The 25,268-nt window shown below is 36.4% G+C and overlaps 1 protein-coding gene across 8 annotated transcripts in view; it reads left to right on the top strand.

Moving 5' to 3' along the window:
• Positions 1-2,242: 2,242 nt before the first annotated feature.
• LOC140148436 (uncharacterized) overlaps positions 2,243-25,268 on the top strand; it is a 47,702-nt gene continuing 24,676 nt past the window's right edge. For 6 of the 8 annotated variants that reach the window (XM_072170440.1, XM_072170412.1, XM_072170431.1 and 3 more), the window contains exons 1-13: positions 2,243-2,361; positions 7,679-8,020; positions 9,099-9,216; positions 10,461-10,506; positions 11,495-11,588; positions 12,043-12,183; positions 13,164-13,285; positions 14,539-14,641; positions 17,218-17,400; positions 18,641-18,767; positions 20,165-20,277; positions 22,519-22,693; positions 23,659-23,835. In XM_072170440.1, the coding sequence (XP_072026541.1) occupies positions 7,925-8,020; positions 9,099-9,216; positions 10,461-10,506; positions 11,495-11,588; positions 12,043-12,183; positions 13,164-13,285; positions 14,539-14,641; positions 17,218-17,400; positions 18,641-18,767; positions 20,165-20,277; positions 22,519-22,693; positions 23,659-23,835 (1,495 nt within the window). In that variant the 5' untranslated portion in view covers positions 2,243-2,361; positions 7,679-7,924. Of the gene's footprint in view, positions 2,362-7,678; positions 8,021-9,098; positions 9,217-10,460; positions 10,507-11,494; positions 11,589-12,042; positions 12,184-13,163; positions 13,286-14,538; positions 14,642-14,710; positions 14,814-17,217; positions 17,401-18,640; positions 18,768-20,164; positions 20,278-22,518; positions 22,694-23,658; positions 23,836-25,268 lie in introns of all 8 variants that reach the window. The other 2 variants (XM_072170387.1, XM_072170395.1) reach the window with 2 other exon arrangements.

The raw sequence follows: 25,268 nt of genomic DNA, 5'->3' as shown, positions 1-25,268 counted from the left end.
TCAAATGACAATATCTCAAGAACCGTAAGCCCGATCACGATGATTTTTTCACCATTCTTTTTCTTTTTCAGAGATCTCTTAAATGCGCCTAATTTTGTAGACCTACTGTGTAATTGAATTTTGTGTGTGCTATACCTAATATTAGTATAATCAATCAAGAAAAAGTATTCACTGATCGCCCACTGTTATGGGAACTCCCTTAAAGGGTCGGATAGCAACTTTTGCACAGTATATTTTGTGGGACTTGAGAGCACATCAGACACACCAAATTGCATTCTGATACGAGGAATGACCTTCTGATATCAAATATGATACCAATTTTATGGCAAAATAATAAAAATTGATATTTTTGACATTTGACAGTCCTCGAAATAAACTTTATAAATCTAATCACATGTACTTAAAGTGCACTGCTGGGATGAAAAGCCGTCCAGCATTTGAAAATGTTGACCTTTTGAATTGAAGATAATTATACATTCCCCCCAAGACCTGAACAATTTTGGTCTTTTTGGGGGGGATGTGTATCTTCGATATGGATGGTCGAAATTTTCAAATGATGGACGGCTTTTCCTCCAAGCTACATACACTTTACGTAAGCCTACATATCATTAGATTTACAAAGTTTACTACGAGGACTGTTAAATATAAAAAATATCAATTTTTAATAATTTGCCATAAAATTTGTATTTGGTGTAGCAAATTCAATAAAACACTTTCGAAATAAATATAAATTGCATCTCAATCTCATTTGTTGTGTGTTCGTTTGTTTTTTGTTGTTGTTCTTTTATATCATTTCTGTTAGGGAATGGTCAATGCTGGCCTTATTGGCCTTTCGACCATCTCCCCAATAATTGTCTTCGCATTTTTTGTTTATATGTGTTATTTCATCTTGCTTGTTATAGAATTAAAGATTGATATATATACGTTTGAGTGCTGGGTAAGGCGTAAATAACACAGGTGTCTGCTGTTCCTGGCATTATAAGTCCCGGGGGGGCACTCCAACTTTGGAGGTGACGCGTATGTAAGGCGTATGTGTTAACTTCACATAGTTCTTTATTAAATTTTATTAACGACGTTTGATTGGCAACATCATCACTGGAATATGAAATTGTCGTATCATCAGCAAACAATACAAAGTCCAAAATGGACGAAGTATTCGCCATGTCATTTGTACACAGAATAAAGAGTAAAGGGCCAAATATTTAGCCCTGTGGGACTCCGCAGATTATAATCGTTAGTTTATGTTCAAACGATCTATCTCTTACCCAAAGACCCATAGTTTGACATTTTGCTCTCACCGATTGTCAAAAATCATTCTCTCATGTACCCAAATGACCCCATATCATATTAGGCCTATACTTCACTGAATATCCCTTGCTATGAAATTGTCAGCCCTGCACCCATATCCATTTCATATTGAAGTGCCCCCTGGGAGAGGGGTCTTGCGCAGCCTTCATTCTTAAACTGGGTCCTCCCGTAACTAGAATTATTACATTCCTGTTTTAGTATGACTCTTAAATGACTGGCCGCTATCGCTATCAGTCTCCAGGAGGGGGATGGGGGTGGGGAGAGGGGTGTTTATCCCAAATATTTTGATATCAGAGGTTGTGGTCCATACAATCATCCCTCAAAAGTTTGAAGCCTACATGTGGGTTTCTGACCAATTGATTTTGCCATTTTAGCCAAAGTGCCAATCTTTGCGCTTTTCGTACAATAGGCCCTTATGTACAAATTTGTAATTTGTTCACTTTTGCACCATATTTTACCATTTTAGCTTTGGCCAAAAATTTTACGCGCTTCACAAGCATTTGTACCATAAACTTATTATGTTGTTAAAAGGTGCTAGATGCATACTGTAAAAAAGTTTTTCCAACCCCATCCCCGAATGTCAAAAAGAACTGTCCCATGTTCCTGACCCAATGTTGAACTTGCGTCGCTGAGTAATTTACAATGATTTTAGGTGATGTGCGCCCTTAGCATGCGTTGGCCTAATCCATTATTGGTGAATCTCTATACACCACCAATTGTATCTGTCACCCATCCTGCAGTTCTATACTTTTACGTATACCTGTGCAATATAAAAGTACAATTATATCTTGTGATTTTAAAGAGAATCTGCTCTTTATTTTTAGAAATGTACGAGGATCAACTTACAATAATAATAAAAAAACACCAAAGCAAAAAACACTGTTAACGCAAGCTCGTAGTACAAAAAAAAAAAAATGACCTGTGACCTCAAAAATTACACGTCGCATCAATTTTGTCACTGACTGTCAATGCATGAATGAACATGAAGTCAACATAATATACAACCAAAACTGCTGATACGTGATGTACTGGATGTATTGACCAGGATCAAGAGTAAGCATATTTAGGGTTTTACTGGATAGGTATGAAAGAGTTAATTATAATACTGCAGCTAGATCGTGCACGAATAGTGTTAAAAAACAAGTCGATGACTTTAAGCTTTCTTCCCTTCATCATCATGTAATTATAAATTATTTATGCATGCATGACTAAATGTAGGTATGCTAAGTGACTTCAAATTTGCCATCAAACTGCATCATTTATATATCAAATTAAAGCCCTTGAGTAAACAAAGCCAAAACTGAAAACCCTTTTTTATAGCACTTTCCGTAGCAAAGTTACATCTTGTCAAAGATTGACTTTCATCAAACAATGTCAAAAAGATTCAGCTAGCAAAATTCCCCAAAACGGCATTTCGGGGTGTTTCTAGATCTTTTGTCTCATTATGATAGCAGCTTTTTTAATGGAACTGCTATCAAAATCCTCTAAAATTCCATGAGCGAGTGTCTTATCACCATAAAAAATCATATATTTGGGTCAATTAAGTGAAGTATAGAAAACATATTTATGTAGGTTTCCTTCTTCGGCCAGTTGTTTTAAATTTCTATGTAAAAATGCATTGACATTTTCAGCGAATTTGGCTGACTAGCAGGCCGCGACAAATTTGCTTGCCCGATCGGGCAGGCAATATTCAAAAATTGGTTGCCCGAAATTGCCCGAAATTAACCCATATTCCCGGCAACAATTGTCGACAAAGTCACATACCGTACTCATCATGCAGTGCAGTGCATAGTACCGTAAGTGTGCCGAATTTGGCAGTTTCATTCTTACGGAAATCCAATACTTTTCTCAGTTAAGTTGATAAATAAATGAGTATTCATGAAATGCATAAAAAATGAACATTTCATTCAATTATTTCACTGTTTGTTTCTTTACATGTGATGTGGAAAATAATGTGTATTTTATGTGAAATTTTGTCAGTAAAGTCACTGCGATTTACGTATTTCGCCAACCACAAGTACATCTCAATCTCAATCATATGCAAATACATGGCCAGCTGACGTCATTGACGTCATGATATTTGCACGAAACAGGTTCTATAATTGGCCAAACTTCCAATACGTCACGTAACGGCATGATGTTCATTAGCATATATACATGTATATGTCTGCAAGTCTGGTGTGGGATACGAGTGCCTAGCGAAATTTGAGTTCCATTTTAAGAAGTTTTCTACGTTGTTTTGACATTTTTTACTTCTGTGAACACGCCAAGTTGGACAGAAATACCCCATTTTAAATCATCAAGCTTTAATTGGTTTAAATTTAGACTTGTCCGATCGGGCACAGCTCTTCAGAGTTTTAATTGCCCAACAAAAAATGTGATTGCCCCGGGCTATCGGACATGCGATTTGTCGCAGCCTGCTGACTAGCAAATGTGTTTGCCTGGCATACCTACTAAATGTGACCCGGCAGCACAAATGAGCCGTAAATTCCCTAAATTGTATTCTGAGTTTCGGTGTAAAATGTGTACGAAGGTCATATTCATCGGTAACTTAAGCTGGCCCGACATCCGTCTCATTTCGATAGTCAAAAACTAATCAATAATCCTATTGTTGAAGTGGATAATAAGCTTCTACCTTAGATGGCTATAGAACTTTTAATAGCTCTGGTCTTTGTTTGCTTATATTGCTAAATCCTGTTCAAGTGGTGGGTTACCAGGCATTGTATTTTGTACAGGTATGCATAACCAACAATTAACAATGAGAGAACTTTCTTAAACCTTGTTGACTTGGGGATGATTTGAAATGACCGCCAATTATGACTGTTTGATATTTATTGCCAACAATGTGGAAAAAGAGACACATGTAAAAGCGTAAAAGCTATAATTTTGTTGAAAGAGCAAAGTTTAACAAACCATAACCCCGCTTCTGGATATCGTTTGAAGTCAAATGATATACCATTTTTAAGTTTATGATGTTTATTATTTAAACATGAAATAAAACAAAATTGACGGGGGAGGAATTTACGGCTCATTCGCCGTGGACGGTCACAAATTAGAATCATGTCTTCATGCCATGGCAATGCAAATCTCATCAATGTTCAACTTTAAGTTACATTCCTCAAAAAAACAAAAAAAAACCAAAAAAAATAAATTGAAAGAAAACGATGCAGCGTTTTCATCTTCCTTTTCTCAGCCTGTTTCTTCTTTCTTTTTCTCCGCCCCATTTCTTTCTTTTTCTCTGCCCCGTGTCTTCTTTCCTTTTCTCTGCCCCATTTCTTTCTTTTTCTCAAGCCCCCCTTTTCCTTTTCCGCCCTGTTTTCTGTTTCTCTTTTCGCTCCTTTTTATTTTTTCCTCCCATTTTTTTCTCCCCTTTTCTTTCTCCATTCCTGTTTTTGCTTTTTTCGGTCTTTTTTCTTTTTTGCGCCCCTCTGCGTTTGCTGCCCTAGGCGACCGCCTTACCTGGCCTAATGGACGGAACGGCCCTGATTTTAGCAGTATGCGAGTGAAGAAATCAAATGTAAGCGGTAATACAGGCCAAATAAAAAATAAACATGTTTCACACCCAAGCCTCGAATTTCGTTATTTTTAGGGCAGGCCAACTTGGCCTTGGCTATTTAACATTTTAGGGGGCACCGAGGCCATCATGCCAGGGCACCAAGGCCAAAGCAAATTTCGTTATTTTTAGGGCAGGCCAACTTGGCCTAGGCTATTTAACATTTTAGGGGGCACCGAGGCCATGATTTATTTATTTCATATATTTATTCGTTCATCCATCCATCCACCATTATTTCTTCTTTCTTTCTTTATTTCATGATTCATTCATTTATTTATATATATATTTATTTATTTATTTATTTCATGATTCATTCAGTGAAATATGAGTATGTAAATAAACAGAAACAAACACCTGGGAGGTGCAGTGATACAGTCAAACTTTTACCTGTTATTAGAATGATAATACAGCTTCAATTTTCATATTCGCTCCAGGTTCGTTATTAGAATACATTCCGCATGAAAATGTCAGCGTTTTTTATTTTCCAGCATTTTTTTAACGCTGAAAAAACACGGAAGAAAAAAAAAATCACGCATAAAAATACGTAAAATAAATCTCCGATAAACAAATTGCAGGATGTCACAGGATCTCTACCTGTTGCAGAACGCTTTCGAAAAACATATTTGCCAACCCCGCTAAGGAGACACGTGTTGGGCGCCGTCAGCAAGGGAACATGTGGCCCCGATATCGATGAACTTTGTTGTGTGCAGCCTGCAGCGCATTTGCTGCGCTTGTGCGCAAAAGATCTGGCAACTCCGTTGTGATTTCGCTTGTGGGCGAGGAAGCTGGAGGAAACGACACGTGTGATCATAATGATTGAGTGTAACCTGCGATTGTATGAAAGCTTAAGCTTTACAGTCAATTGTGATACAAAATAAAAGGGCTACTTTTAAATTGATTCCACTTCGGGAATCAAGAGCATTTTTTTGTTCCCGACCCGAGACTCGATCCCAAATGCTACTGGCCACTGCAAAATTAGGGCAAGGCCATTGTGGCCGCGTAAAGTTCTTGTTTTTCAGGGCATTAAGGCCAAATGAAAGGGCACCGCGGCAATGGCCGCGGTGGCCGCCGCGAAATTCGAGCACTGTTCACACCTCACGCTACCTTTTTTGAAGTTTCTTCAATTATACTTTTATTTCTTGAAATTCAGTTATTACTTTCCAAAAACATGTCTAGGAAGTTGAATGGCTTTCTATAGCCTTGCTATAATACAAGAAACACTTTTGGAAGGTTTTGTGATCATTAGAGGGGCCTACATGTACCTACATGAACAACAAAATAAAAAAGGCCTCCTTTTTCCAAACATTATATGCTAAAATAGGTATGGGTATTTACGCAAATTTTGAAATAAAAAATATATGTCAAAGGTGAAACAGGGACCAAATTGGCTTGTTTTTAATGGTTTAGGTCTGTATTAGTGCTGCAAGCATTTTAGGTGACCGCCGCGAAATTCGAGCACTGTTCACACCTCACGCTACCTTTTTTGAAGTTTCTTCAATTATACTTTTATTTCTTGAAATTCAGTTATTACTTTCCAAAAAACATGTCTAGGAAGTTGAATGGCTTTCTATAGCCTTGCTATAATACAAGAAACACTTTTGGAAGGTTTTGTGATCATTAGAGGGGCCTACATGTACCTACATGAACAACAAAATAAAAAAGGCCTCCTTTTTCCAAACATTATATGCTAAAATAGGTATGGGTATTTACGCAAATTTTGAAATAAAAAATATATGTCAAAGGTGAAACAGGGACCAAATTGGCTTGTTTTTAATGGTTTAGGTCTGTATTAGTGCTGCAAGCATTTTAGGTGAAGTACTGCATCGGTACATAGTGATATCTTGGTCGCATGTCATAATGTGGTCATGCAAAAAGGGTGGCGGTGTTACATTTTTCCGAATGGAGTCGTCAATAAAATTCTGTTTTACTTCACAACCCCTTGGCCTATTGAGCTGGTTGATACATCATGTTACAGCTAAAAGATGAGGCTATGACTGTGTGAAGTTTCATTGAAATAGGAATTCAAATAACAGAATAACAGCGGCTTGAATCTGAAAAATCAGGGGTGGCGGCTCGGGTGGTGCGGCCAATGTATAAGCATAGGAAAAAGTAAGATTTCCGTAGTGTTGGTTGGACAAATAGTTGTATCTTCATAACCCCTTGTCATAGAGCTCATCAATATTTCATTTTAGAGCCAATTACTCAAAGAAACAAGATTTACTTCAAATTTTAATAATTTCATATTCCACATTAACTTCTCGTTACATTTTGTACCACGGGTTGCCTCTAAATGCACAGAAGTCAATGCAGTCACATACAAAAGCTGCAACGGTTCATATCTCCTTTAATATTCACTGTATCATGATAAATGTATACATTTTCTGAAAGGAAATTGCACAAGGAAACTAATTTTTGCATTTATAAAATAGTAGGAAGCAGTGTAGGGAAAATATGAATTATTAATTAAAATTTAATAAAAAAATATCACCCTTTTTTGGCACACCCTGTATATCGTATATTTGTAAGGTCCAATTTGAGAAAAACGCATTTGAAATTTCAGATTTACATTGCCGCCTACACACTAATTAGTCATTAATTGGGATATAATGCCAAAACGAGAGGGATTTTGAACTAAAAATTGGTATGAATGATTAGAGGGCAACATTGCCTACAAAAAGTACAACATATCAAAAAATGGTTTTTTTTGTCAATTTTGACCATGTAAGACAAATTACACCACCTTATGACATGCGACCTCTTATGAAATCTTGATTTATATTTTTGAAGACATGTTTTGATTCAATTTTATATTTTCAGGGCAATCCAAAGAAATTCATGTTAGCAGACATAAGAAGGATGATGGATACAAGAATATACCAGTCGTGACCCTTGCAGTGGACAGCAATAGAATTAGACTTAACCAAAAATGATATGATGTCAACCTTTAGGTGATTATATTCCAGTCAATAGGACTGCAATATCAACTCAACTAGAATCTTCTACTTAGAGTGGAGCACTTTATTTTGATTTCTTTATATCATTGTGACAGCACAAGAAGGGAAAATGTCTGCAAGGGAGGTGCCATGGTTTGCTGTCATCAACCTCGGCAACAGCATCATTGGCGTCAGTATTTTAGCCATGCCATGGTGCTTCCGAGAGGTGAGTTTACACATTTGTGACTGTCCATGGTCATATCAAAATGATACTTATGTAATTGACCTGTATGCTCATCATTTTGTTAAAGTGTGAGTCAAAAATATTTATTATAACTGAAATAAATAGAAGCAAATAACAGCTTGGTATTATTTCTATAATGCCAGTGAAAATGCAGTATTATCCCTGGACAAGCTCATTTGTAGAAGGGGATATTATTTTTCCTACTGAAATAAGCATCCTCTTGATATTGTTATATCATTATGATTTCCACATATTGACACCATCCTGCTGATTTGCTGAGAGCGAGTAGCGACTATAGCAAAAACAGTTTTGTCCATTTCTGTAGTCATCATATGGGTTTGTAGGTATGCGGGAATCATGATGATATGACTTTTCACATTCTGCGCTATGTGTTCATCTGATAAGGTAGAAAGACAATTGTTTGATTGCCCTCATTTTGATAACTTGTTGAGGCAGATGCAGTTGGGGAAGGAAAATGAAATTAGGCCAAAAAAAAAAATGTTTGTTTGTCCATAGAGGCTTATGAAACAGTTGGGTCGGTAGGTCGGATTTTTTTTATTTTTTTTTTTTTTTTAGATATTGCACTTGAAACTGACAATTTGAAGACTGGTAAATAAGTCAAAACACACAGCACTTTACTGGTTTAACTCTTGAGATGGTTCTGCATGTTATAATGTTAATTTTCTTTACATTTTCTTTCTTTAAATTTATACTAACCACTGTTTTATACGGTGTCCCATCGATGCCAAAAAAATAAATAAAAAAATTCAAAAAAAAAAAAAAAAATTTCAAAAAAAAAAAAAAAAAAAAAAAAAAAAAAAAAAAATATCAAAAAAAAAAAAAAAAAAAAAAAAAAAAAAAAGACACAGTCGGGACCTTAGAGTGAAGATGAAGAGGAAAACTGCTGAAGTCTAAATTCTACAACATGTATAAACAAGCTGTTATTGTCATGATTGGGAACAGAGCAGATTGAGTATGAATATGCTCATTTGCATATATGTACATGTATGTTCTGGGATAAAGACATAAGTTCACCAATTATTGATGATTTGCCTTTCAGTGTGGAGTCATTTTAGCCACTACGTTAATTATATTTGGAGGTTTTATGACAAGACTGAGCTGCAACTTGTTACTACGAGCCTCAAAAGCTACCAGAAGACAATCATATGAATTTTTAGGTAAGTTTAATATACAGGTGAAAAGCTATCACTTATAAACTGTAATAATGAACTTCCGAATGATTCCTTAAGGGGGTACTACACCCCTGTCCAATTTTGTGCCTATTTTTGCATTTTTCTCAAAAATTATAGCGCATTGGTGACAAGTAAGATATATGTATATTATAGGGGCAAGGACTACAACTACTGCACTGGAAATTTTATTTCGGCACAGACAGCAGTTGTGGAGTTGCAGTCAAAAATGAGGGAAAACCAGTATTTGATCAATAAATCAATAACTACTTGCCTTGAGTTGCTGAATTTTCAGAGCAATAGTTGTAGTCCTTGCCCCTACAACATGCATATCTTAATTGTCACCAATGAACTATAATTTTTGAGAAAAATGCAGAAATAGGCACAAAATTGGCCAGCGGTGTAGTACCCCCTTAAAATGGAAGTGAACTATAACTCTGGGGTATAACCACATTACAAATAGTCTATCTGGTTTGTTTGCTTCACAAAGCAAGTCTCCATAAAGCAATTTCAATTGCTAAATTGCTATGCAGCATTTGCTTTGTATAGCTATTCCCAAACTTTGCATAGCAATTTTTCAAGGCAGTAGTACCACAGTACCAACACGTTTTTGCATCAAATATTAATTGAATGTTTATAGAGTCAATGTACATTGACTAATGAGAATTGAGTTTTAATGATTTTAAATGGATTGTCTAATTAAACAGCTGCAAAAAAGATGTTTTATCATGTCTGTTTTACTGTTCATTGTTTCCTTTCAATGAACAAGTTCAGTCAAGTCACGCCCACTCGCTCCTTAAATATAGATAGCATGACGTCATCATTTTTGGGTTGTCGTATTTATTCGCTACACATGGCCAAGACGACAGTGACTTTCTTAGGTTAATTAGACCCTGTTATATCCATTTTGAGGTATTCTCTCACATTCTTTGCCCCCTATACCCGAAAATCAACATTGAACAATGTCCTACTTTCAGTACGCTGTAATTCGGCAATGATAAAAGCAATCTGGACAATTCTTTTTGCAGTTCGCCAAGCGAGCGATGTAGTAAAGCTTTGGGCTGCACCCGGGCATTGTAGTTAATGCCGCAGGATTATACGAAACGATCCATGTTACTGACGATCACTGTATCACATGGTATCACAAACTAACGACCCTTATTTGACTGAAATCATATTTTTGCATTAATTACTGCTATATTTAAAAGAAATATGCTTGTCATCTTTTCCAGCTTATCATACACTAGGAGCCACCGGTAAATTAGCTGTAGAAATGAGGTATGTTGTATGTTTTAGTGTAGTGTATGTTAATTGTTAGACATTTGATGATTTGACTGCATTATAGGACAAGAACACAAAAAGATTACTTTTCCAAATGAATGTAGAGCTTACATGGGAATGTATGAACAATTGATACATGTGACCTAACATGAGTATATGAGACTCTTGTCAGAATTGAACAAAAGCAAAATGTTTTGTAATTATTCATCTACACTATTTTGCCAAGAACATTTGCATTGATCGCGTAAAAAGAACTACAATCCTGGCGGAAATTTGTTGCCACACCAGCGTTGTTGTTAAGAGCATGCACTCGCCAGAGTTAGATATGTGATATGTTATACATTTCTGCATAATATTTGTACAATATTTGAAAATGTACAGTCAGTTTACAGTCTCCCCTTCCCCACCCCCCTTTTTCAATGTTGGGAGACTGTAATGTAGAAATGATGATGATGTTGTCCAAATCAACATTGCATTTGCAATAGGGGAGCGGGGAAAGATGTTGGCCAATTAATGCTTTGGTGTGGCAAGCTTTTTCACCAGGATTGTAGGTCATTCCTGCGTTATGCAATGCCATGCATATTGTTCGGCGAATGAGGTGCTGATGTGATGCTGATTCAATAAGGCAAATAGGTGTAGTATTTGAAATTGAATCAAGTTTTTAATGTTATCAAATTTTTGCAACCCAATTTGCTATTTTGCTACTGATACATCAGACTTCAGTGGATGTTTGATTGGTGATGATATGCAAGGTGGAGACAAGGACAAGAAGTTACGAGACAGAGAGGACCAGCCCAGAATCAATAAGAAGGGAACTTGCATGGGACCTCACCCAGCATTATAGGTTCTTCCCTTACTTCTGTGCATGTTATTACCAATCAAGATGTCTGAGGACCAATAAAAAAGGCATTTGAGATATTTTACTGAATATATATTCCCAGTATTTTTATTCATCTAGTTTATTGTATTGTATTTGTAATTTCAGTATTATAGGCCTTTTACTATGCACCTGTATAGCATTCTTTACCATCATGGGTGACTTAGGACCAGCTATAGTATCTAAATGGGGAGGATTTGAGGTAAGTTCTGTTCAGTTTTAATCCTAATTCATTACTGCCCCCAATGCATAATCTTAATGTAAAAAATATTCAAAAGAATTTTGTCATATCTATTGAACACTTAAGATGGTTTGTCACTGTTCTATCAAAACAAATTTGGGGAAACTGGTATTTTCAAGCTTTTAGAACTTATTTTTCCTTCAAATTCTGTGTTCTATTTCTAAATTTTACATTGTTTTAAAAAACGACATAAAATGCAAAATATATGCCCGCATGCACTTCAAAAATGTCAATCAAAATACTTGTTTGTAATTTTACACTATGAGCTTATTAATTATGTTGCCCTTATAAGAAGGTTTATGAATTCAACAATGAATTATTTTATAGATTTGTTTTTAAATACAGAAGACACAGAAAGTGAAATAGTTACAGATCTTTAGTGAGTGTCTTTGTGTTATCTCATTTCATAATTCAGAATAATTGGGAGTTGCGTGCCGGTCTACTAGTGTTCATAGCAGCAGCTATAGTAATGCCGCTAGGCCTACGGAGGAGTGTGGAAAGCCTGGGCAGCATCAGCACAGTATCAATACTATTTTATGTACTCTTTTCTTCTGATGTAAGTATTCACATCATCGGACCTCTTCCCATCATCCCTGTCCCGTCATATCCGGATAGCATCCCTTGAATTTAGTAGCCTCTGAGCACTATTGGGCTTAGCCTGGCTTCGGCCGAATGTTATAAATAAATAAATACACAAGCTGTAACAATCACCGTGCTATTTTATATGGCATGTTTAGAAGCTGCGAAAGTCGGACTTTGCCGTTTGATGAGAGCTATGGTAATTGCTCCCCATCACTACCCTCAAATAAAGCTGAGGAGAGCTTTTTGGTGTAACAATAATAACCACATATATATAGTACAGTAAAAATGCTCCCCTAGTGCTCTCCTGTAGCACTCAAAGAGAGCGATTAAAAGCAAATTTCAAACGGCAAAGCGTGGAAAGTAATCGTAATATCTTTATTTGAAGTCATACAGAAGTATAGTTTTTATCCGCAATGCAATAGTGTGTTCATTTATGAGTAAGTATTTGTATAATTAGGGTTAGATTTTCATGCTCATATTCTCCAGTGTCATTAGCATAATGTCAGATAATCATACTTGAAACTAAATAAATCAGAGAATCCTTTTTACAGTGATTGCAATGACACCAGAGAATCATCTCCCCACTGCTAGGTGTATGGGTCAGTATTATAGATTACAGAGTTACATGTAAACCAAAAAAAACACAGCAGGTCACTCACTGAAGATATCATAAACTAGAAAGTCGGATGGGATTTTGTAGATGATGTTTGATATTTGTCACAGGACTTAGGAACATTTGGCAATTCCATTTGAAATCCACACACCTCCTATGAAAGATATGACCTTAATCTCCCACACAGGGGGTGTAGATTTCAAATGGCGTCACCCATTCAGGTAACCCAATTTAAAAAAGATTAATGTCTTCCATGTAAGGATTACAACCCATTTACTCTTCATTTGCCCAAGTTGGATAATACAATCATATGTTTCATTGGTTTGTTTCATTTTTTACAGATTGTATGGAATAGTTTACCCATGTTTACATCAGGGACGTGGTCAAATGATTTAGTACTATGGCGACCTGCTGGAACCCTCAAAGGTCTGTCAATATTCGCTCTTGCCTTCAGTTGTCAAACGTAAGTAGTATCACTACAAGATTCCTACTGCGGCCGCCTGCACAGCTACACCATGGGTACCTTACTGGTATGCACAGAGTACCTATACAGTACCAATGTTGCTACTGCACAAGATCCATCAGCAGTGGTACTGCATTGGTAATACTCTGGTACTGCACAGTACCAGCCAAGTACCTTGATGACGGTGTACCTGTACAGGCGGCTTCAATAGGAATCTTGTAGTGTAATTAGGATGTCTGATCAGAGAAAGATTACAAGTTTCACTGAGCATTGGGTGTTCCTTTTTAGGTCATCAGAAGGCAGACATATTTTATGGCAGTATATAATGTGTGTGTCAGTCAGTGTATCTGTTATTGTGTCAGTCAGTGTATCCATTATTTAGTGTGCTTTTATGTAAGGCTTTTGGTTAAAATTTGCATTGCATATGAACAATCCAAAAGCCAAGCTATAGGAACCGTCATTTAATAGTGGTGTTCCTGTCAACATACTGAAATCAAAGGTCAACTCTTAAAATATGCTGAAAATATAGCACTTATATTAGACCTTGTCATAAGAAATGTATGTGAATGCTGTTGTCACTTCTACTCAAGTGGTTATTCCAGTGGCGTAACTTTGGGTCAGGATCCCCGGAGGGGAAAGTAGATCGGGTGCCCCTGGCCAAGGGTGTGCATGTTGCACAGCAAATCAATTTTGGTATTGAAAGCCATATATACCTACCGCAAAACTTACAAATAGTGTTTCAGATCAAATTTATTTCATGTTTTCAATAGTTAATAAAAGATGTTTTCATCTTGTCCAACGTCTTTACTTTTGAAGATTCTTGACTAGCTGCAGTGACGTAGCTAGGGGTTGTTGTGCCCGGTGACAAGAATACAAAATACCCTTTTTCCTAAAACAATTGCGTGCGGGCGCACGAAAATGTGCATAAATACCACTAATTTGGTATCATCAAGTTCAATTATGGTTTTTCAAATGATATTTTATAATGCAATGCGCGCGAAAATTTTATGTTTAATGGGGTACCGGAAGGGGGCACCCAAAGGAAGAGTAATTCTATGCCCCGGGTTCTATGAATGGGTTTCCACTTCTTTCCTATAACAAAGTATTTTTGCGTCGAAATAGTATCCAAGCCTGGGTGCCCCCTTAGCCCGGGTGCCCAGGGGCACGACCTTCCAGAGCGCATAGGAGTTACGCAACTGGGTTATTCATTGTGCAGTTTGACCGAGTCATGCATTTTGTTTTCCGTCATGCAGCGTCCTTTTTGTGGTGTACGACTCTATACCAGAAAAGACGCCCAAGCAAATGGAAAGTGTGGTGAATAGAGCTGTGGCAATGGTCGGCATGACCTATATAATTGTAAGTACACACTACTCTCTTTATATATTATGTACACTAACAGTAATCTTTCTACTTTTTCTGCTGCAGTGTTTTATTTGTTGTGTATGATTCTCTACCTACCAAAAACCCCTATGTGATGGAAGCTGTAGTGTCTAAGGCTATTAAAATGGTTGGCACACTTAATATTATTGTAAGTAAAATGACAACTAGGGATCAAGGTATATTAACATGGGTAAGTCGGTCAGTCTACTGAAAAAGAAAATCTAACATATAGAAGTATATATTGACGGTATTTTATAAATAATTATCAGGGTCTTTCGGAGCGATATTTTGGTCAAATTAGGGGGTCTTGTCTTCTTTCATGTTTGTTGTATAGATATTGTATATATTTCTTATAATACTACAAATACTCAGGGTTGTCACTACGCTGGACGGGTCCGTGGGGCACTCACAAAAAAAAAATTTAACCAGTACTTTTTTGGTCCTGGTGACAACCCTGGAAATACTAACCAGTAACAATTGAATACCTGAGTGGAAGAAGGGCCCAACTCCATCAAAACTGTTTTTTGAGATATTAAGAAAAAACTTAATATTTGGAAAAGTTTTATAGGCAGAGTGTTTTCATCTTCAGAGGACCTTTAATACATGAACCTACAATATTACATACAATCAAAATTATATATGATGTTTCCATGGCAACGGTACAGGTCTTAATATGACCTGGAGTTGGGCCCTTCTTCCACTAATATACTGCAAGTGCCAGTTCCGTAAGCAGATGTGGTCGCATGTCATAAGTTGGGTATGCTAAAAGGGTGGAGGGATTACACTTTTCTGAAAATTGCGATACAAATTTGATTGGCTTTCTGTAATCCCATATCCTACAGTAGTGGTTGATACCTCATTTTAAGCCTAATATTATACTCTTTCAGTCTACCGAAGCATATAATTATACATTATTCAGTAAAAAAATTACATCAGTTGAAATGAAAAATGCCAGGGGTGGAGGAGCAGGCGGATGTGGAGCAGGCGGATGCGGGAGTATGCAATAGGGCCTATGTGAAAATTCACATGTCAGCATGTCAAAACTACTGGTTACTTTTTCAAATCTAGGGAGGGTACGATGTATTGACAGCTTCGAGTGTTGAATTTGTACAACTAAAACAATTACTGACTACTTAAGGTGGTACTACACTCCCTGTGACTAATTTTGCATTTTTCTCAAAAAGTAATTACACACTGGTAACAAAAGTTATATGTATATTATAGGGGCAAGGAATCCAATTACTTCACTGAAATTTCAGTGATTCAAGACAAGGGTTCATTATATATGTTTACGAAATGAGGTACATTCTAGCGGTACCTCTTTTCTTATCATAAATAACGTACCACTTGTCTTGAGTCAATGAAATTCCAGTGTAGTAACTGCATTCCTTACCCCTATAATATACATAACTTTTTTTACCAGTGTGATATTATATTTTGAGAAAAATGCAAAAATAGTCACAAATTTATCAAGGTGTGTAGTACCACCTTAAAGGGTTATATGTTCCATTTTTTCATTTTTAATGAAATCCTATTTCAGTTATTTCAGTATTTTTAGCAATATGCTAATGTCCAAAAAATGTACATTTCTCTTCTTGATATTCATTTCCTCAATAATAGAATAACCATCTCGCTAATTACTCGTAAAAAGGTCATTGACCTTCACAATGTAATTAACATACGTACAATTATTTTAAATAGTTCATTTGAAGCATTAATGTATTGAGTACATATCCTCCAAATATGATGACATTCTTGCATAAAATAAAAAATTTACAGTCATTTTTGTAATTGAAGTCCGATTTGAGAAAAATGCATTTGAAAATTTAGATTTACATAGACGCCTGTGTATTAATTAATTAGTAATTAAGCATTATCTCAAAAATTAAGCATGTGTTAAGGTTAAAAATGGTGTTAATTATTAGAGATTGTCAATATATACAACATATTAAAAAATATATTTTTTGTCATTTTTGACCATGTAATGGAAATTGTACCCAACTTATGACATGCGACCATGTGTTAAAAATAGCTACAGAAATTTGGTAATTATCCATTGATTGCACATGTAGAAGCATGTAATATGTTAGCAAGAGTGTTTATTGTAGTGAAAAGCAGATTTCAAGGAAGAACAAAATTCCTCTTTAACCCAATATTTGTGGAAGAAGGGCCCAACTCCATGGAGTTGGGCCTTTCTTCCATGAAAAACCATGATTAAGTGTACTATAGAGAGTGGATTTTGGCTCATCTTTCACACACAAGGAAGAACAGTCTGCTGGCAATCAAATGCTGAGTCTAACTCATTTTTTATAAAATTGGAGTTGGGCCCTTCTTCCACTCAGGTATTCAATTGCTTGTACTATCGTTTGCCTTGGTTCACCTCAAATTTGGTAGCGACATCAATGCTTGTTCTCTGTTGCATTGCAAGCATGCTGACAAACCGCCCTTGTACATGTGTAATTGTGTATATACACTCTGCGTGATTAACTATACTATATAGGTGAGCCTAAGTATAATATTTTCTCTTTGCCCCAATTTTACTTTCATTGCAGGTTGGTTTCTTTGGTTATGTAACTTTCAAAAAATCTGGTATCAAAGGTGATATACTGCTGAATTTTGCACCTGGGATTGTTTCCGAGGTGTTACGTCTAGGCTTCACTTTATCTGTAGCATTGAGTTTCCCGTTAGTCATCTTTCCATGCAGAGCTAGTATTTATACGCTATTTTTCTCTCACGTAAGTAAATATTTCAAAGATCATTTTAATCAGATGCATGCTTACTTGCTTAAGATGAGTGGTGTCCTCGAACTACAACATCACGCCAAACCCTTCTGTCCTGCATGGCCGTTCCCAAATCCATAACATCCAGTCCAGTGTCCTGTTTCAATACATCCACGTATGTTAGAGGGGGTCTACCAGGTTTTCTGTTTCCATGTTTTGGTGTCCAATGGATCAGCTTAGCTACAGGCTCATTTTTGCTTCTGTATGCATGCCCAGCGAAACGTGTCCTCCTCTCTCTGATCTTTTGTGAAAGTTTCGGTAGGTCCCCATACAGCTCTTTGTTTGTGATGTGCTGCTTCCAATTGATGTTGTAAACTGCTCTAAGCATTCTTGTTCTATTTATTAAATGAATGTGATTTAATAATTTCCTGAGAATTGAATTTGATTTATTAAATACCATAAACCATTCAGCAATATTCTGTAAAACAGGATTTGCCTGACAGCCCCAAGAATTGGGCTATTTAATTCCAGTTGAAATCCATAAACCTCCACATGACCTTCCACACATGGAGTATGAATTTGAAATGGGATTACCTAAGTAGGTGACTCGATTTGAAATCTACACACCTTGTGTGGGAGATTAATGCCATGTTTTCCATATGGGGTGTATGGATTTCAACTGGAATAGCCCATTGATGAATAAGCATAAAAAGATTGGTGAGATTAAGGGCCATTTGTAGACTAATTCCAATCAGCCGTCTACACTTCGCATGTACTGTGTTATGCTGCGTAGTGACGACTGATTTTCTTATAGTCCATATCATGACGGACATCTGAAAACGATTCAATGCGACTTTGGTTGTGCGCCGTAGCGCGACTGACTAGCGGCGCCCGTGTAAAACGCGTCGCTGTGACAAGATTGCGCTCTGAAGTTCTAAAAACAACAAACTCGGTCAAAAGGTCAATTTGGACACGACTGCGCATACTCTATGCCACAGGAATCCTGTTGCAAAATCCGTCACTTTTTTTCCATGTAGTTTTCTCAGTCGTCAATCCAGACGGTTGACGACTGAGGGCAGCAGTCTAGGCCATTTGTAGGTGCACAAAACTCTTGAATACAGCTGAATGAAAAGGTCAAAAAGTAAACTTCTAACATCTTCCCATTGATATATATTTGTGGCATAGTTTTATTACCATTCTGTATCTTAGTATTACCTGGCCAGCCATTCATGTAATAAATATATTACTCTTGCAGGCTCACAGTCTAGAGAACCCCCATGGAGGGGGCAGTGGTGCTGAATACATTCCACCCAGTATGTTTAAACTCATCACCCTCATACTTGTTGTGTTTACTCTGATACTGGGAATTGTAATACCAAATGGTAAGTCTTGACACAAAGAGACAGGGTTGGCAATTTTTTGATTAAAAAAAAAAAGAAGATTTATCTGACTCAAATTGGATTTTTTTGATTTAAATTGATTAAAAATAAAATTTATTCCAAGAACCCCTATACCTCTTGATAAAGTCAGAAGAGACCAGTAGACATATGCCCAATCCTATCAGGTATTTACAAAAAATCAAAATGTGTTTTTAGATGTGAAATTTTCAAAGAATCATGGGAAAACCTGTTGAATTCTGCACCTTGAAAATGAATTTTTTTGCAATAGATAAAATGACTATATAGAGGTATAATTGCATCCAAAAGTTGTAGAAGCATTAGGAATGAAGTAAAACAGTCAATTTAAGAAAGAAATTAATTTAAATTGATCAAAAATGGTAAAAAATGAAAAATTATGTTAAAATTAAATATCACACCTGCCTATCTAATGTGATATTGTACTAATATAATCCAGGGTTGTTTGATTTAAATCACACATTTTTTAAATTTTTTAAATCACTGATTTAAATCAACTTTTAAAATTTTTTTTTACCATTTGTGATAAATATAAGTTAATTTCTTTCTTTAAATGACTGTTTTACTTCATTCCTAATGTTTCTACAACTTTTGGATACATTTAAAATACCTCTATGATGTCACTTTATCTATTGCTAAAAATTTATTTTTAAGGTGCAGAATTCAACAAGTTTTTTCCCATGATTTTACCAAATTTTTTCTTTGAAATTTTCACATGTAAAAACATGTTTTGATTTTTTTGTAAATACCTGGTAGGATTGTGCATATGACTAGCATTCCACTGGTGCTCTTTTGACTTTATCATGGGGTATAGCAGTTCTTGGAATAAAAAAATTAAAAAAAATTGATTTAAATAAAAAAATCTGATTTAAATAAAAAAAATCTGGTTTCTTTTAATTAAAAAAAAAAATCAAAAAAATCAACAACCCTGATATAATCAGAGATTGAAATAGAAACTAGTTTGCATCAGACATCCCTGTTGATCAGTTATGGCTCATGATTGGTTAGCATAGCGTTACTACTAAGCCCTGCTAACCAATCACAGGATGTGTGGCGTTTGATTGGCAGAACTTAAGGAAGAAAAGGAGTGTAGAAGTGAAAGAAGTAATGTGTGTACAAAATGTACAGAAATGTGGGAAGCAATGTTGGTTCAACATAGTGGTGGGTGGAGGCCAGTTTTTAGTTGTTTTATCTGTCAGATTAGGCTTTAGAAACAATATCTGTTCCATTTATTTAGTTTTGTTGTCTTTGGGAAAAAACTAAATAAATTTGAAGCAGTTTTCATATGGGGTAATATTGTAATATCACCATCAACTTGCTAAAAAAGATATACATGTATGTGTGTTATCATTGTGTCTTTACAGTTGAGGTGATTCTAGGTCTGACTGGTGCTACTCTAGGATGCCTTATATGCTTCATTTTCCCGGCACTTATATACCTTAGAACTTCGGGTGTCCCAAATAAAGGGACAGGCAAGGTAAGTCATACAATGGTTCACCTCATGTTTAGTTGTGACGTAGGTGCGCATTTCGCTAGGTGCAGTATTACATCGCGGCATAAAGTTAATCTCACAAAGCGTACACGCACAAGTACAAGAGCGGTTTATCGGCATGCTTGCAGCGCAACTGCAAAAAGGCATTTACGTCACTACCGAACGCTTGCAGCGCAACTGCAAAAAGGCATTTACGTCACTACCGAACTTGAGGTGAACCAAAGAATAGGTGCATTGATTGCCTTACATTATGGGGGTGTGTGTTTGGTAATTCATTTTCTTACTTGAGCATTCAAACAAAGCAAAAATTGTGATGTCGAAGGTGTGTGACTCAATTGACAGTCTTTATCACTCTCTTTTAACCGCATCAAAATGAATTTTTTTCATAATCCCAGTAAAATTTCATGTCTAAAATATGTTTTGTTAGGTTTTATGAACAAAAAGGTCCATGTGCCACTCTGATACACATGTTTGCTTTTAAAATTCAAACCACTGGAGCAAATTCTTTAACTCACGACTTGAAATAAGAATGCTTGAGTAATGGACCTCAGTGTGTTACTTGTTTATAGAACCACCCACCTTTAAAGATCAAATGATAGCCCGTTTCATACACAATAACTATGACTGGAAAGAAAGTGTAACAGAACTCATAGGTAAATCTGAATTGGACATGCTGTCAACCAGGAGAAAAATATCAAGACTATATCTTCCACAAGGCCATAGGGGGGCACTTAGCATTACCAGTGCAAAACTACTTACGACCGACCCAGAGGCATACTCGCAGATCAGCACAAGGAGCATTCATCGAACACCAAGCCAGAATTGACAGTTATAAGTATTCTTTTGTCCCAAAAACTGTGAAGGACTGGAATAGCATACCGTCCAACATTACCAGCATCCCAGATCCTGAACACTTCAAAATCACATTGGGTGATTTCATCAGAGCCCAGGATCGGAACATTAGGGACTAAAAAGTCCTAATTCGCGCACACCACAATCCTATGCGTCTTGTTCTAGAAGGAATGTTGCACAGTACTTAAAAGAAGAAGATAGATCTACCAGTAGCTTTCGCCTCAAGTGTTGCAACTGTAGCAAGAATAAAATAAAGAATTTTGTATTATAGCCAAAATAATTAATTCTCGATCATGAGAGCCAACTTGGGTACGCACAGTTATTTGCGTCGAGCGTACTACGCAAATACCCATGCTTACGGCGCAAACACAGCTTTTGAGAATTGGCCAATCACACGGTCGTCGCTAGGCAAGGTCAAGGTTCGGTCATGCAGGTCGCGCGATCGTGTTATTCTATGAAAAGTATGCTGACGCAGAAGGTACATCCTCTCATGATCGAGAATTTGTTATTTTGGCTATAGTTGATTTTGAGTCGGTACGTATACATAATTATGTAGATTGACTGTAGATAAAATTAAACAGTATTGTGCTTACCTGTGTTATTAAAATTCTTGATTTGGATAGGACTATGGTTATCGAAAAGGTCCTTCTGTCGTTGAAGATGCGCAGATACCCTATATATGATGTGAAAAGAATTTGGCCACATCAGGGTCACACAATCCAATGCAGCTTGTTCAGCAAATGAGGTGCCAATATTTCATGACATGATTTAATCAGATAATCAGAATTGCATCTTGTGCAAAACAAGTGACATGAAAAGTGTAGCGTTAAGCTGAATTTATACTCGATCGCCAAGCGCTTGCGATTAAACACTTTTGGAAAGCGATGGGCAATCGCCGAATTTTGCGATGCATCGCCCGTCGCTTTTGCATTTATACTAATCACGACGATAGCGATTGCACACAACAATTAAAATATTCTAAATGCCACAAAATACATTTTTAAAACATCAGTTGCTGTCAATAATTATTGCTTTGAATTAATTCATCACCAAAAGTTAATAATCGAGAAAGTTAAATTAATTAGCAAAATAATAGATCCAGTTGGTTGTATATGATTGGTTGGCGCATTCACGTGTCAAGCGATATCGCTGGGAAGTTGAGATTTCTTCAACTTGCAAAAGCGACGTCGTTTTTGCCTCAGCGATTTGAATCGATTGATCGGCTCGACGCTCTGGAAATGTAAGTAAACACTGAGCATGCGTGAGAATCGCTTTTCTGCAAAAGCGATCGAGTATAAATTCAGCTTTACTTAGGAAGAAGTACTGAGAGAAGTAAAAATAAAGTTCTTTGGTTTGATCTATTTTTTTCAACAGATTGTTTTAACTGTAGGCGTATTTTTACTAATATGCAGCACATATGACAATTTACAAAGCATGCAGCAGGAAGCAGACATTGATATCCCTCGTCTTGATATTGAAGACGAGGTGAGAAGACTAGAGATTGCTGCCAATCAACTGTCTGTCAATAAGGGAGATGGACTACAAGATGGTGAGTAGTGGTGTAGCCAAGGGGAGGAGCAGCTGCCCCCCCTGTGAGAAGTCTTTCCCCCTCTTACCCCCTGTGGGATGCTGTCTGCCCTGGTATTTAAAGATTTTAGGCTTTTTTTGTACTCTCGCCAAAAATGTGAAGGAAAAAGAGATGGGCAATCTGGCCTAGATGAGCATTGCTTCAGCATGACCTGTAATTTTATTCTTGACATTTAGATTTTTTTCTTGATTGTTATTATTAAGCCCAACATAAATCAGTACTGGAATATGACCATTGCATCTTTGTTCTAGTGTTACACATAAGATTTTGACTGTGGTAAGGTTTTGGATTTTTCGGTTGAAGCATGCGTGCGTCGCATATTTCAGGTTGAGAAAGTTTAGATTAGGATTGGGTCTAAAGCTAGGTATATTGAAGTAAGTCCATACAAATGAGCTTTTGCAGCTCATTAATAATGAGCTCTCTGCCATATTTTAACCAGGTTTTAACATTAGTACATCACAATTCATTAGGTGTATCATATCGGTCACTATATGATGAACCCTAGGAATTCATCACCATCAGCCCTTGAATTAAGGATCTGAAGGGGCACGGCAACTTTTTTAGGGCAAGTTGATAATTGCCTTGGATTTTCACTGAAAAGGCAAGGCAGCACAGCAGTTTGTAATATTTCAAGAGGGCATCATGGCAACTGTTGAAAATTTGAGAAGGGCACCAAGGAAATTTCACAAAAGTGAAGAAAACACACACAAACATAGATAGATGATTTTATAATGAAGGGGCAGGGCTAGGGCACTGACGGCAACTTTATTAGAGGGCACGGCAAGTGACTGCCTTGGGTAAAGGACATATTTTGAGGGCATTATGGCAGTGGGGTTGGGCACCCACGGCAAAATGCCATGGGTGCCGTGGGTAATTCAAGGGCTGATCACCATGTTGTGTTATTCATCAACTTCTCTCTTTCCTAGCAGATGAGAATCACAAGCCTGATGACAAACAGATAGAAGATATTGAAAAGGAGCCAAAGGTTATAAAAGATCACGAGGAGGAGGTGTTAAAACCAGACAAAAAAGATGAGAGAGAGAATGAAAGCAGGAAGGATGATGCAGACCAAGAAGTGGATGAAGGGAAAGAAAAACCTAAAGGTGAGATGGGCTTGGTTAGGTACATCCTCCATTGTATACTACTTCTCAGCCAACCAATAATGTGAACAATTTGTGACCCATTCAAGCAAAATGTACCATAAATCAACTTCCGAGAAATAGACAAAGTTAACTTTGAAAAAGTTAACAGAAAAACAAAGGGCAATGGTCCAATTTGTCATAACTTCATTGTTCAAAAGCAAGGATTTATTAAACAGGGTATATTTGCAAACAATTGAATACCTGAGTGGAAGAAGGGCCCAACTCCATCAAAACTGTTTTTGAGATATTAAGGGATCTGGAATGAGCGTTTTGAGCGTTTCAACAGTATTTTTTGTGGGACATGAGAGCACATCAGACGTATCGAATTGCATTCTGAATACGAAGAATGTCTTTCTGATGTCAAATAATTTTGAAATTCACAATATTATACAAATTATTAAAATTTGATATTTTTCACATTTTTGATATATAACAGTCCTCGAAATAAATTTTATAAATCTAATGATATATTCTTAAAGTGTATGTAGCTGGGAGGAAAAGCTGATGATCAATTGAAAATTTTGACCTTTCATATTGAAGATATGGATTTTTTTCCCAAAAAGACCTATTTTTTTTTTTTTTTTTGTGTAAAAAAAAATCCATATCTTCAATATGTAAGGTCAAAATTTTCAATTGATCTTCGGCTTTTCATCCCACCTACATACACTTTAAGTAAGAGTCAATAGATTTATAAAGTTTACTTCAGTACTGTTAAATATCAAAAATATCAATTTTAATGATTTGCCATAAAATGTGTATTACATTTGAATTTCAAAAATCAAAATTATTTGATATCAGAAGGACATTCTTCATATTCAGAATGCAATTCGATATGTCTGATGTGCTCTAATGTCCCACAATAAGTACTGTCCAAACGTTCATACCCCACCCTTTAAACAGGGTATATTTGCAAACAATTGAATACCCGAAAGGAAGAAGGGCCCAACTCCATCAAAACTGTTTTTGAGGTATTAAGAAAAAACTTGATATTTGGAAAAGTTTTAGAGACAGAATATTTTCATCTTCAGGGGACCTTTAATACATGAACATACAATATTACATACATTCGAAATTATATATGATGCTTCCATGGCAATGGTACAGGTCTTAATACAAGCTGGAGTTGGGTCCTTCTTCCAGTAATATACTGCAAGTGCCAGTTCCGTAAGCAGATGTGTTATAAATAGCTACAGAAATTTGATAACTTGATAAAGTAGAAGCATATAATATGTTAGCAAGAAAGTTGATTGTAGTGAAAAGCAGATTTCATGGATGAACAAAATTCCTCTTTAACCCAATATTTGTGGAAGAAGGGCCCAACTCCATGGAGTTGGGCCTTTCGTCCATGAAAACCATGATTAAGTGTATGTGGAAGACTATTTAGCCTGGATTTT

This window comes from Amphiura filiformis, chromosome 1 (genome assembly GCF_039555335.1).
Source record: "Amphiura filiformis chromosome 1, Afil_fr2py, whole genome shotgun sequence".
In the NCBI taxonomy this organism is placed as follows: domain Eukaryota; kingdom Metazoa; phylum Echinodermata; class Ophiuroidea; order Amphilepidida; family Amphiuridae; genus Amphiura; species Amphiura filiformis.
Note: the sequence above shows the minus strand (reverse complement) of the source record. Positions and strands in the feature narration are given on the sequence as shown.